Below are 12,935 nucleotides of genomic sequence, written 5' to 3'. Positions count from 1 at the left end.
GGCATGGTCAAGCTGGTGACACATCCTCGCTCCATGATAATAATGTTCATCAAGTCAATAAGCAGTTGCATTTGTAAGTCTTGGTTCACTTGCCTTTGTGCAAACCCATAAAAAAGGCATAGAAATGATTAGTCAAGCAGAGTGCGGGACAGAGAGGTATAGTAAAGGTATTAGAATGCCTGGTAAACTATAGTACATGCAAAGTAAAAGCCTGGTATCATGTGAATAACAGCACATTCAAAAAAATGTATGACAAACATCCTCAATATGGAATAGATCACCCACATGCTTTCAGATGTTTATTTCAACTGTACGCAACCAAAATGCTGTATGTTACACACGAAGCTTGAACACATGTAAAGACTGTAGCATAGTCACATGGGCGCTGGTTTTTGTACATGATATTTACTGTAAAAGGAAACACAATTGTTCCAAGCAAAATTAGTCAAACTGTAGGGTTGGGGGGGAAAAGAAAAAACACCTGCGCTATGTAGCACACACTTATGTACATGGTTGTCCCTCAAACAACAGACTCCACCCCAGACATTCATTCTGCATTGTAAAATGTGTCTCTGTTTCAGTAACAATGGGCATGATAGCGGGCTGATAGTAGGAACTTGGTTGGCAGGTGCTTCTATGTCTAAAGCTTCTCAAATTATTCACAAGTGATGAATCTGTGGGCCATTTGGGAGTATTTGCTATCGTTTCCAACTGTCAACTTTCTCTGAAGAATTCAGGGGTTGTAATAAAAATGGAGGAACTGTCACATATTCCTCCAGAAATATATATATATAGTTTACCTTGATGGCGCTAAACCCTATTAACGGTGTTAAAGCAAGCATTTCTTGTTTTTATGTACACAACTTTTACACACAGAAAAGGGAAACAAAAATGATCCATAATAAAAATCAGCAGACAAAACAATGTACTTGTAAACCATGTACCCCACAGCTGCCACCAGATGTCAAAAGGAGCTCCAAAAAGCTACTTTCCAGTGAACTAAAGGAGCCGCTCCCCTTAGCCAAGCCGTTAGGAGCTCTATGAATATATTAGCTTGGTCATTTCCCTCCCCGTACTGCAGCAACCCGTCACAGTGCTGCTCACTGAACTCCAACACGGAGCGCGGATAGATCTGTTTCAATTTCACTCAGCCTCTGGGACACGCAGCGTCTCTTCAGCGCTAGCATCAGGGCTTCCCCTCTGCCGTGGGCCAGGGCTTTCAGGATACGCTCAAAATCATCCCCCTTCACAGTGTCATGTGCATCCTGCATCAAAACAAACACAGGAAAACATTCGGGGTTGCAAGCTGTGTGAGCTACAGCACTAACCTGAGTAAGCTTAGTAGAGCTATTGGCACTACAGTATATAGAGTAGTAGTTGTATTAGGCTTGGAGCGCCTACAGCCCTAGAGAGCTGGTCATTGCTGATAGAATGTACAGAAGAACCTCACACCCCTGCCTAGCTCTCCAGTAAGGGGTATTATTGGTCTCCACCCTACCTGTGTCTGCTGCTCCACGGCTTCCAGCTCCTCCTCCAGCTGCCTGCCCTGCTCCTTCTGTTCCAGCAGCTGGGTAGTGAGCTGCAGGAAGTCATCATTGAGCCCATCAGCCTCCTCTTCCAGGGTCAGAATCCTCGCCTGTGTTACAGACAGCAATTGGTAGCAGGACCCCGTGTGGTAGCAACAGATATCCTTGTCATGCAACAAACATAACCCACATTACTACTTACTTGCAATGCTGAATTTGCTCTGCGTTCAGGCTCTGTTTCTGAAAACCAAAAAAAAAGAAAGAACAGCGGTTTACAGAATCGCCCCCTGTTGGATGTAAGAAATACATCAGTAAGAAATACCACATTGAATAAATGTGGAATTCCTTACATCCACCGGGGGCAGTGTTGCAGGGGGGACAGGTTAATAGTTACACTCTGGTGTACCAGCTGTACTTTGAGAGAAGACACATTGAGAGCTCTATTGAGGCCACAGGTGTGATTTTAAAAAGTCACCTGGAATGCGACTGAAACAGAACATTATATACAAAGCTGTTCTAAACAACCATTCATTAATTAAGATAACAAGAACAACACACGAATGACAAATACGACTTGTGACGATGTTTACAAAATATATTGCAAATGCATTGTTTGAAATATTTACCAGACTGCATTATGTATTTATTGTATATATGTATTTTAGTCTTGGATTTAGTCACCTCCTTGTCCGTTCGCAGCCTGTCGTCCCTCCGTTTGTCTTCTCTGTTTCATTACCTCTCGGAGATTGAGGTGCAAATTAAAAGATCTGAACTTTTTAAGCCTGCAATCCAAAAGGAAGTTTTAGTGGCTTATAAGAATAAAGAAGAGGCTGATCGACCCATGGCTACCCGTTGCTTGCACACCTTCATGAGCCCCAGAGCGATTTGTAACTGTTTTTAATGGGCAGTCATTATATCAGCTTCTGCTGGTGAAACTATTAATAGTGCATTATAGCAGAGCTTCAGAAACGTCCTGGGGGATGTTAAGCTTGGTTGAGAATCTACAAGCATGTTCAATTTCAATAAACACATTACAGGTATTTTATTGGCAAATCAAAAGGCAAGCCAGTACTGTACTGTAAATGGCAAGCACACAACACCAAATGATCTTTAACCCAGTGGCTCTATAAATGGCAATGCAATCGTTCTGCAAGAGTAGCATGGTAAGAGCCATTAGAAGAATGGTCCCATTATCATATGCCCAGTACTGCAGTATTATAACAGGAGCCCTAGTGTTACTGTAGGAGGCCCGCTGTTCAGTGTGTGTTTTGTTGCTGAGGGTCCTGCTCGGGTTTCAGGTTGGTAGGGGTTTGCAAGTTAATCCACTTGTATTGCAATGGAATGCCAATGATATTACTTTTACAGTACCTCATTGTATTGGTGTTCCAGGTACAGCACAGTGAATGGGGTTTATCAAAACTTAATTAGACTCACCTTTCCTCCAGCATTTCTTTGGAGAACCTTCTTTCGGGTGGCACCTTTAGGTTCATGAAATCTTCAAATACGGACTGCCGGTCAGACCCTGCTGTACTTGCACAGGAATCCCACACTGCCTTTGAATACAAGTTAACAAATCACTTTCAGAACGTGCAGTGCACTTCAGGAAAATATCAACGTGGAAAATCTCTCCCAAGAAACGGGAAGGCATTTTTCAAAGCTAGGCTTGCACTACAGTGGGCAAGAAGGTACCATCATTGCAAAGCTGCTATTCATTAAAATAAATAGGGTTAACAGGAGGGGCAGAAGAGAGTCACAGTCCAGAACCAGATTTACTGGCGCAAAGGCTTACAGGATCATAAACTTTGCATTGATAATCTTACCTTTCCCTTCACATCTTTCCAGGTGTCCACTTGGCAGTGAGCGTGGAAGAATGCAGCACACACTGCTGATATAGCCTTGTGAAACTCTCTGACAAACACAGCAGACTGCTTTTCCCTGGGCTGAGATCCTGCGCATTGCAATAAACAGAATGCATCAAAATATCAATAAATGAATGCAAATAATTTACCAGCACCGCTAAGTAAAATGACTGCAGCTATCGTCAAAATATGCCATACCTGCACTGATGTGTGCCATAGTGTGCAGGAGCACAGTACTAAACTCCCCCAAGTCGTCCAGCTTGGCTGTGTGCAGGTACAGGATTCGAGTGCAGGTGTCATAGTAGAAATCTCCAGTGTAGTGATAATAATACTGATAGCAGCGATCAGTCCCACTCCTGTCCGGAACTGTGTGTGCCAGCAGGAGAGTGACTGGGAGGAAGTCACAGGTGCTGCACAGCAGGCGCACAATGTGGCGTCCAAACAGGAACACAGTGAAGTTTTGAGGAGTCAGAGCTCCCAAGTCAACAGGAACTAGTTCTCCTGCCTCCATCTGTGCCCTGGGTGCTTCTCTAGTGCTATGCTCTGAAGGGAACACATAGACATAGTTAATTTCAATCTACGCCTTGTGTGCAAAAAGAAGAATTAACATCAAAATCAGAAAAAAGGGTGAGGTAGGGGTGCTTTGGAAAGAACAATGGTTATTACAAATAAAACTGACTTTTCTTACAATTACTATATTTATATGGTTACTGATATGTATTTAACAAAAAAAAGCACAGAAAACACAGCAAACCATGCTCAACTATGGGAAAAGCATTGCAAAACTTCAAGCTGACATTGACATTTAAATACAAAGATAACTAGTAATACCAAACTGGAGACCAGCATCTACAGTATGTACATGCAAACAAACATTCAGCATGCTACCACTTCATTTGGTATGAGCAGGACTGTACTGGGTACTGTATTGTAGTTTTCTTTGTCAGGTTTCTATTGCCATCTAGTGGTCAATAGCATGTATCACCCTGATCTCACAAGCAAATTCCCACCACAGAAAAGTCTTTAAACACTGCTGCAGTAAAGTGACTTTATCAGTTAAAAACCTGATGCATGAGCTAGAAACCCCAGCCTCAGCATTAGACTATATCCAGCACCAGTTTAACCCTCTTCCATTGATATACTAACTAAAGGAAATGAATAACAAAACCTCACAACTTCATTGACCATTATCTTGACGTTTTCTTTTTCTGAAGCGCATTCGCCCAGTGCTGAATGCGAAAAACCAAAGTGTGAAATAAATGCTTGGCTGACAATCTACAAGCATGTACAACTTCAATAACATGAACACCCATGAGGTGGTGGACTACTGATCCCATGTTTCCCTGCCTTGTTCCTGGGCGTGTCTGTCTCGAAGCGACTCCAGTATCTGCTGCAGTGTGCTGGAGAGCGGGGTGGCTGTGATCAAGCCTGCAAGCTCCTGTTCACTTAAAGAACGCGAGCTGGCGTCTGGAACCTGCAGCTGCTGCCCTGCAAGACCAACACATTGAAAGTTCAGTATAGGGGACACTTCCAAAATAACAGGACTGACAAGAAATGGTTTGTCGAAGGTGTAACGGACAGTGGTGTGTGATGCACTGCCGTTACGGATTCTGTCCTGTCCCCTGTCGTCGAGATGAGGTGAGGTTAAAAGCCCTAAAGCCACGAATGCAGATGAGCCCGGCTCTTTTGCGTAGTGGTTAAGACTCCCTCCACCCTGTTGCATAGGTCTGTTTTGATCAATTAAATCAAGTCTGACATTCTTGAAAAGTTGCTTTTTAATTTCAGTTTTGTTTTACTATCATCACAGAAGGGCACAACAGATACAACAGCGCATTAAAGGAATGGTTTAGGCGTTGCGAGAATGTAACCAAGCTCACCTGAGAGGCAGGCCTCTCCTGTGTCTAGAAAAGACTCTTTTGCGTCAACGGTTAGTGTTTCTTTGGGAGCTGGCTGCTGGGAGGTGCTGGGATCCTGGAACAGAGAGCCCCGGTAAAGCACAGGCAGTATGGTAAAGCACATACGGGTAGGGTAAAGCAACTATTAAAGCAGTATAAATATGACCAGCTTTTACAGGGGATCCTAATTTCTTAGGAATATATTTTTTATTGTGTATGAGGAGCAGGTGTGTTTTTCACCTTGGCCCGCCCAGTATCCATCCCCAAGTGACTGGGCACGCTCAACCCGCTGCAATCTGCTATCCCACAATGCCTCTGTGCTGCTTCTCGGCTGATAGAAAGATTCTCTGAACTCATCCTGAAGAGCAGACTCTCCACACCTCTCAACAGCGCCTCCAGCAGGTGAGTGGAGGAACCTGCAAACAAGACAAACAAAAGATTTCTTATCAGTATGAACAAAGTAAAGTCTGTCGAGCAAGAGATTTTCCTAACTTCAGTTCCAGTGGACTGAAGATCCCTCCATGGCAAATGTAATTGAGGTAAATGCTATAGCTCTTCAGTGACATGCAATGGAAACGCAGAGGTTCTCTACTAAGTGTCTACTAAGCTATTATTCATTGGTAGAACTGTACCATAGCGATGATTGCATGCCAATAGTGTGCACCAATTCTAAGTGGTAATCCACTGCAGTACCAGTGTGTTACAGAACCAATACCACTCTGCAGTACTTGTTCCAAATTCATTGCATTGCACTTGCTGGTTTTGCTATGGTTTTTTTAAGGGAATGCACTCATAGTAAAGCACATTGCCTCGGGACTGTTTAATATCTCCTTACAGCTCTCGGTCTGCATGTCGTTGGTTGGGCTGCTGGTTTCGTGGTCTTCAATTCTCTTAATTAGACCAGATGTTTCAAGGAGGACCCACTTCTTCTCTATCACAGCCAGTCTAGCAGGGTCAATACACTCCATCATTTCCTAGGGACAGTAGATTTCAGTTTAATGTTATACGGTATACGCTGTATAAGCTGGGCGTGTGCAGTTGATTTGTGGATGCAGAGGGTCCAGTCAAAGCCTCTCACCTTCAAAGCCTCAGTCTGCTTGCAGATGCTCTTGTAGAAGTCCAGCATTTCACTGCGGTGCTTGGCCAGCTGGGCAGCCAGGTGAAGGTTCTGGTCCTCCAGTTTATCATAGAGGGTCCGCACATTGAAATCCTCCAGCTCCATCTCCCCTGGCCTTTTACCTGCAACACACAGCATATATATATATATATATATATATATATATATATATATATATATATATATATATATATATATATATATATGCACACACACAAGTAGTGTATTATGTAGTATGTTCCAAATACAATGGTCCTTAGAAAGAGACCTTTTACATTAGTTCATATAAGCAAAATGTATCACATGAACACCTTTTACTTGATACGCAAACTACTTGATATCAATAAATCATTAGACGTCCTCACCGGCTTTGAAAACAGCAGACTCCTCTTCTGTCTCTGCTCCTTCTCCCTCTCCCCGGCAAGCAAGAGTGTCATAGCATTCCAAACTAGAATTCCAAAAGGACATGGAAGGAAAATATTACAATGTTTAAACTACAGCAAAAGTACCAGCGGTGTCTCACAATTCAACAATCTGGTAAACTGTATATCTTAGCAAAAGCCCTGAATGAAAGGTCACCCTCCCTAAAGCATCATATGATATTTTCTTGCCAGTGTAATAAAAATAAGACGTTTGAGGGCTCTGATAAGGCTTGCTAAACTGCTGTGATTGTGTAAAAGAGCTCTGGGTCCTGGGTGTTAGTAAGTGTTCAGATGGTACAGTATATTAGTAGGTGTTGTTCAAGGCGCTGGCCCCTCTACTGTACCTGTCCCTGGTGAAGATATAACCTGGCGGGATGCAGGGCTCTCCCAGGCTGCGCCACTTGGGTTTCCAGCTCCTCCAGGGGCTCAGTCCAGCGTGAATGGGTTTCAGAACCAGAGCCGAGGCTGTCAGCACAGCGACCGCCAGGGCCAGGAGACCAAGCACACCTGGCAGGGCAGAACACACTTCAGGAAGGCACTCCTGGTTTTGTCGTTCTTTGTGACTTTTGTTACGAAGAACAATGGCGCTGGGTTCCAATCAGTTCAGATTCTGACCTGACGGGACTGTGTGGTGGTTTTCACGATGGGACTGCAAACTGCTGCCCAACACTGAGATAGGAAAGCTGCAGTTTGGTTCTGAACTGTGATCTCTCAGTATGCGGAGCTCTGATTACCTGCAATGGCGCCCCAGTTCGGTACCAAGTTGAGCTGCCGCTGCTTGAGAACGCCGTGTCGGACCAGATGTCCCGGTGACGAGGGCTGGAAGCTCCTGGACTCGCACTCGGTATGATGCTCGCTGACCACCACGACGAGGCTGCGCTCCAGTGCCGCATTGTCCAGCAACACGTACTTCCCAGGCTCCAAGAACACATGGGCGAATCTGACCGAGAAGCACACACACAACATGCTACTGTACAAAGATGTAAAAACTGGAACGTTTTCTTACACGATAGAAAGCCAGGGCTCCTTACCTGGAGAAGTTGAACCGCGTCTCCTTGACCAAGTGCCCTAGTCTTCGGAAGGCTCCCGAATCCCAGCCGGGGTTGCTGTTGAAGAGATGGTCTTTCTGGTACACTGGGAAGTGGCTTAGGCTGCGGTCTGGAAATAAAGAGAACAAGCTCTATAAACACATTCAGAAATGCAATCCCTGATGAACTATAATGATAACCAGCAGAGTCTCACTGCGGTGGTTGAGGGAGAGCTGAAAGATGATCATATCGTTGGGTTTGAGACAGGCAATGGGGTTGGGGATCCTGGCTGCTGCAGCAGCGTGTTCTGAACTCCTTCGATTCCTTGACAAGGTATTGGGGGTCTCTGTCACCTCGGGACTCGTACTCTCTCCTGACATGGACAAGGATGAGAGAGTCATCATTTAAAAAAGAAATAAAAATTAGCCTAAACCTCAGGAACTATCAACACTGTTTACTGGAATTAAAAAGAAATGCTTTTTCTTTTTAACCTTGGTCTTTTTTCTGTAGTTGCTGGTATTTATTGTCTAGTTAATATAAAAAAAAACCTCTCCAAGTAAAATAAATCCACCGTTTCCTATACAGTATGGTATTTAGATGCAGTGTTGATACTGCTAGTCTTGATTTTAAGTAGCTGCAGTTTGGTTTTTGACAAAGTGTTTTTAATTGGACGATTAATAAGACTCACCTGAGAGAAAAACGTCAAGCAGTCTTCTCCCTTTCACAATCAATCCAAACACCCCCTCTGGTGCAAACTGGACAATATGGACACTCCCACCAGCAGGGCTGTACTGTTCAGGACCCAGGGTATCCACCACATGCTAGAGTGACAGAAGCACAGCAGCAATCCCATTAATACTGCACTGGAAGAGGTTTGGATTTACGGGTTCATATATCAGCTTGCATTTTGAGTTTTAAAAAATTGGCTTAATGTGGCTTTAAATATGTCTTGCTGTAGGTTATATATACCAGTAAGCTTTGTATTAATGAAGGGGATCTGTCAGGTTAATAAAAACAGGCTCACTTTGTCCCTGGTCCCTCTGGCCTCTCTGTCCTTGATGTTAAGCACAAGTTGTCCATTTGGCCCCAGGCTAGCGGTAATCTTGGGCATCTTAGAGAAACAAGAGGCGTCGCAGAGTTCTTCAGCCGACACGTACTCTGCGCAGTGGCAGCTGAAAAGCGAAGGAGATTCAAACAGACATTGTTATCAGTTATTAGACAGATATTACAGGGAATGAGCACACCTTATTTATAAGAAGCAGGTTTGAGTAAAGACACACAGTGTTTTAGAAGGTGTACACAGTGCTACACTGACATTCCAAGTTCCACAGAGAGGTTCCCTCCCTGGCTCCCACAGGCTGCCGTGCAGTCATATCCTCCAGGCAGGACACACTCTCTCGTGGAGGCCAGACGCAGCTCTCCGGGGCCACAGCGCTCGTTCACCTGGAATACAGGAGGAAAGGTTGCTGGGAGAACAATCACAGCAGGTTTATGCAGCAATGCTCATGAGCAGGAGTGGTCTTTTTAAGTGCACTGGATTAGTAGCCCCAGACGACTGGAGTCAGTAAACCTTGAAAAGTGAATTAGCCCATGTGTAAGTGGACGCGCTGCTCTGACCTCTGACTGGCAGTCCATGTCGCTGTTGCCGGTGGATCTCTTCTGGTCCAGCTCATTGTAGTACACGTAGCCCGCTCTGCAGATGCACGAGCCGTCGGACTGCTGGAAGGCACGGTTCAGTCCACGGCAGATGCAGGAGTCAGCGCCTGAGGAAGTCAGACCAGCTTTATTCAACTGCTTCCCTACAGTGAGCTCTGACATCGGGGTAGATTCAATATTAACAATACAGTATTATATTTTCCTGTGTCACCAACATTCAATCAAATTATGCTGCGTATGCAAAGCCTACATCGTTCACTACTAATGTTCTTGAACACGGAGGATTGTAAAGAGATTAAACTAGAAGCGTAACTTGTGACCGTGGCTGCCCATGTAAGGCCTGAACTCTTGAAAAACGTCAAAAGCTTACCTGGAAGTGAGAAGGATGAGCTCCCGCATGGAAAGCAGGCTTTCTGGCCAAACAGATGATTAAAGGTATCTGCAGGGCACGGGTAACATTCCCCACGATGCTTTGCTTGGGTGCTGTTGCCGTAGGAACCGGGAGGGCATGGTACCGCCAATGCCGTGCTGGCAGGGCAGTAGTAACCAATGGGACAGGAGTTCGACATGTAGTGCTCTGTGCCTGAGTTGAACAAACACAACACAGAGGCACTGATCAGCTCTCCAGGTTCGCACCCAAGACTGTCCTTTATATAGCATGACATCCTGAGGTACCTTGGGGACAGTGGTATCCAGCAGGGCAGGGCAGGCAGTGGAGTTCACTCTCTAAGCTGGGTCTGTATGTCCCAGAACGGCACTCCACACAGCTCCTCTCCAGCGAGTCCCTGAGGCCGCTCACATTGACCGGCATGAAGCCCCCATCACAGGGCAGCAGCCGTGAGCTGCTCGGGGGGCAGTAGAAGGGGAACACACACCTGAGGACAGATCAGATCAATCCCCAGTCACCTCTCGATCAGAAAACACCAGAGAGATCTCTGATCTCCTTGATCACAAACCTGTTTCTAAACCCAAGGGAAACCAAGGTCAAGCAGACCAACATCTTGAATGTAGAAGACACAAGCCAAAACGAGTGTTTACTTGTCTTAGTTTATTATGGTTTTACAGGTCAGAATATCACATTTTACTTTACCTTAACTTAAGGGCAGACCTGGCCAATAGAGACAGAGTAAATTCTCTCTTGTATACATTTAGATTTGGTTTCAAACCATATTTAATAGACTTAAACCTAGAGCTCAGTTTAACTAGGGGGAAAAAAAAAAAGTTAACGCACAGCTGTGCAGGTGTGTTGTAACTCTGGGATCCCTCTGGACAGAAAAACCCCCCAGGACAGGCGCTGGGGGCTCCAGTCTGGGGTCCGCAATACGATCCAGCTCTGCATAACACTTCAGTCACTGCACCTAGAAAAGGAGAATAAAAAAATGAGTTGCCAAAGGGATCCTACAGTGCCTGAAATGAAATGATTACCTATTTCACAGATCACACATAGAAAACTTTCCCCAAGGTGCCCTTATACTGTCTGGAGGGAAGCTGCTGTCTTGCACACAGTATCAGCCCTCTCACCTGGGGGACACTCATAGGAGGCACGGCAGGGAATCCCGTGGATGTTGGGCTGGCCAGTTACCATCGGATCGGGACAGTAGAAGCCGGCAGTGCAGGGGTCACAGTGGCTCACTGCGGTACTGCCCGGTTCAGTTCTCATGGTTCCTGCTGGACACAGAACCGGACTTCCTGACCCGGGGCACCAGAACCCTGGCGGACAGGGGTGGTGGACATAGGCTGTGAGACCTGAGAAACAATTAGAGCAGAAACTTCAATCATTAGAGATGTAGCTCTGCTCTCGAGCCAGTCTGCTCTGTTGGTCATGCATGTTCCGCCAGTCTGCTCTGTTGGTCATGCATGTTCCGTCAGTCTGCTCTGTTGGTCATGCATGTTCTGCCAGTCTGCTCTGTTGGTCATGCATGTTCCGCCAGTCTGCTCTGTTGGTCATGCATGTTCCGCCCACAAAACTCTCTTTAGAAGGGAGGTATGACATCATCTTTCTGTCTGCAAAGCACTGACCAACAGTGCATACAAAAATATACTGGAAAAACATTACACCCAGAATGATTGCAAATATTAAAAGGAAAGCGAGTTCTTTAGAAATGGAATGCAGCAGACCTGTGGAGTTGCAGTGGTATCCAGCAGGACAGGTCAGACAGTCCCCTCTGCTCCCTGCCCCAGGGTCAGCGCGGTATGTGTGCACCGGACACTCTTGCGGTCCTGCTGTGATCTTAGGGTCACTTTCCTTCAGTCCGTTGCAGTAATGTCCAGCGGGGCACAGATACATGACAGGGTCCCCTGGAGGAACGCAAAGTTGACCATTCGAAATCTACCAAGGGTCATTGAATGAATTCTGTAACTTTAGTACCATTAGTACCATTCTCCATTACCAAGTACCATTCTCTGGCTGTTATGTTAAATTAGATTTAACACACAAGTGGCATGTTTTATGTCCCCTACCTTCTTTGCACCAGTACTGTGGAGGGCAGGGAAGGCAGTGGTCTCTTTGGCTGGCCCCTGGCGAGGCTCTGACGGTGTGTGCTGGACATGCACTAGGCTCCTCCGTCCCTTCAGGACAGTAGAACCCTGCTCAGGTAATATTTGTAAGTCAAACACAGAAACTATAAAAGAATCATCGTTTTGCTTACTCTAAGAGATGTCACATGTGCAATTAAAGATTTGTGTTATTTTGGGTTAATATGCATGTAGATAGCAGGCGATTCCCCTTATTTAAGTTTGCTGCAATGTATGATCATGGAAAAGGGTGTAACATACATTAGGGTAAAAAAAAGTTAGTATGCTAAATGTATTGAAAAGGTTAAACAGGAGCGCTACCTGCAGGACAGAGACCGGCACACATCTCTCCCCACTCACAGCTAGTGCGGTTCTCCAGTTCAGAGCCACGGGGGGTGAACTCAGAGCTCCCAGACAAGCAGAGGAAACCGGCAGCACAGCTTCCCTGGATCTTCCCTCCTCTGCACAGCAAGAGACAGGAGACAAGACCAGGTGGAAGAGTCAACACAGAGAGGCCACCTCCATACCATGCAGCATTTGCTGCAGGCTGAAATTAAATGAATGAATTGATCCCAGTAAATTGTGCGGTGCTAACTCCAGTATCACACAGAACTGTACCCGGGGGTTAAAAGCCATAGTGATAGAAAACGGCAGTACCTGCAGAACTTCCCTGAAGGGCAGGGCAAGCATTCTCTCTCCTCTTGGAGGCCGGACATGGCAGCCGGGGTGAAGGTCCCGTTGGGGCAGAGCTGAGGGACCTGCGTGGCTACAGTCACACAAACACAAATACAGAATTCATCAAGGGTAGATCTATCTAGCATGAACAATACTGTTTCAAATTCTAAAGGCTGGTTCGTACTTCAGTCTTACAACAACCGGGAGATGATGGGGGGGGGGCGCAACCAGCTAGAGCTGATA

At 45.6% G+C, this 12,935-nt stretch overlaps 1 protein-coding gene across 1 annotated transcript in view; it reads right to left on the bottom strand.

The window, feature by feature from the left end:
• Positions 1-286: 286 nt before the first annotated feature.
• LOC117397123 (zonadhesin) overlaps positions 287-12,935 on the bottom strand; it is a 44,171-nt gene continuing 31,522 nt past the window's right edge. Inside the window, exons 62-90 of the mRNA XM_059009491.1 lie at positions 12,675-12,783; positions 12,339-12,478; positions 11,964-12,089; positions 11,622-11,801; positions 11,025-11,249; positions 10,735-10,861; positions 10,179-10,378; positions 9,874-10,086; positions 9,465-9,610; positions 9,163-9,290; positions 8,872-9,019; positions 8,536-8,668; positions 8,062-8,220; positions 7,851-7,977; positions 7,554-7,759; positions 7,164-7,326; positions 6,763-6,845; positions 6,359-6,519; positions 6,116-6,254; positions 5,521-5,696; positions 5,263-5,356; positions 4,733-4,873; positions 3,584-3,928; positions 3,347-3,474; positions 2,961-3,079; positions 2,208-2,308; positions 1,729-1,766; positions 1,499-1,636; positions 287-1,265 (exon numbers count right to left, since the gene is read on the bottom strand). Of these exons, the coding sequence (XP_058865474.1) occupies positions 1,101-1,265; positions 1,499-1,636; positions 1,729-1,766; positions 2,208-2,308; positions 2,961-3,079; positions 3,347-3,474; positions 3,584-3,928; positions 4,733-4,873; positions 5,263-5,356; positions 5,521-5,696; positions 6,116-6,254; positions 6,359-6,519; positions 6,763-6,845; positions 7,164-7,326; positions 7,554-7,759; positions 7,851-7,977; positions 8,062-8,220; positions 8,536-8,668; positions 8,872-9,019; positions 9,163-9,290; positions 9,465-9,610; positions 9,874-10,086; positions 10,179-10,378; positions 10,735-10,861; positions 11,025-11,249; positions 11,622-11,801; positions 11,964-12,089; positions 12,339-12,478; positions 12,675-12,783 (4,358 nt within the window). The 3' untranslated portion in view covers positions 287-1,100. The remainder of the gene's footprint in view (positions 1,266-1,498; positions 1,637-1,728; positions 1,767-2,207; positions 2,309-2,960; positions 3,080-3,346; positions 3,475-3,583; positions 3,929-4,732; positions 4,874-5,262; positions 5,357-5,520; positions 5,697-6,115; positions 6,255-6,358; positions 6,520-6,762; positions 6,846-7,163; positions 7,327-7,553; positions 7,760-7,850; positions 7,978-8,061; positions 8,221-8,535; positions 8,669-8,871; positions 9,020-9,162; positions 9,291-9,464; positions 9,611-9,873; positions 10,087-10,178; positions 10,379-10,734; positions 10,862-11,024; positions 11,250-11,621; positions 11,802-11,963; positions 12,090-12,338; positions 12,479-12,674; positions 12,784-12,935) is intronic.

The sequence above is a fragment of the Acipenser ruthenus genome, chromosome 39, assembly GCF_902713425.1.
Source record: "Acipenser ruthenus chromosome 39, fAciRut3.2 maternal haplotype, whole genome shotgun sequence".
Taxonomy (NCBI): domain Eukaryota; kingdom Metazoa; phylum Chordata; class Actinopteri; order Acipenseriformes; family Acipenseridae; genus Acipenser; species Acipenser ruthenus.
The sequence above is the reverse complement of the archived record's forward strand: the minus strand, read 5'-3'. Positions and strand labels throughout refer to the sequence as shown.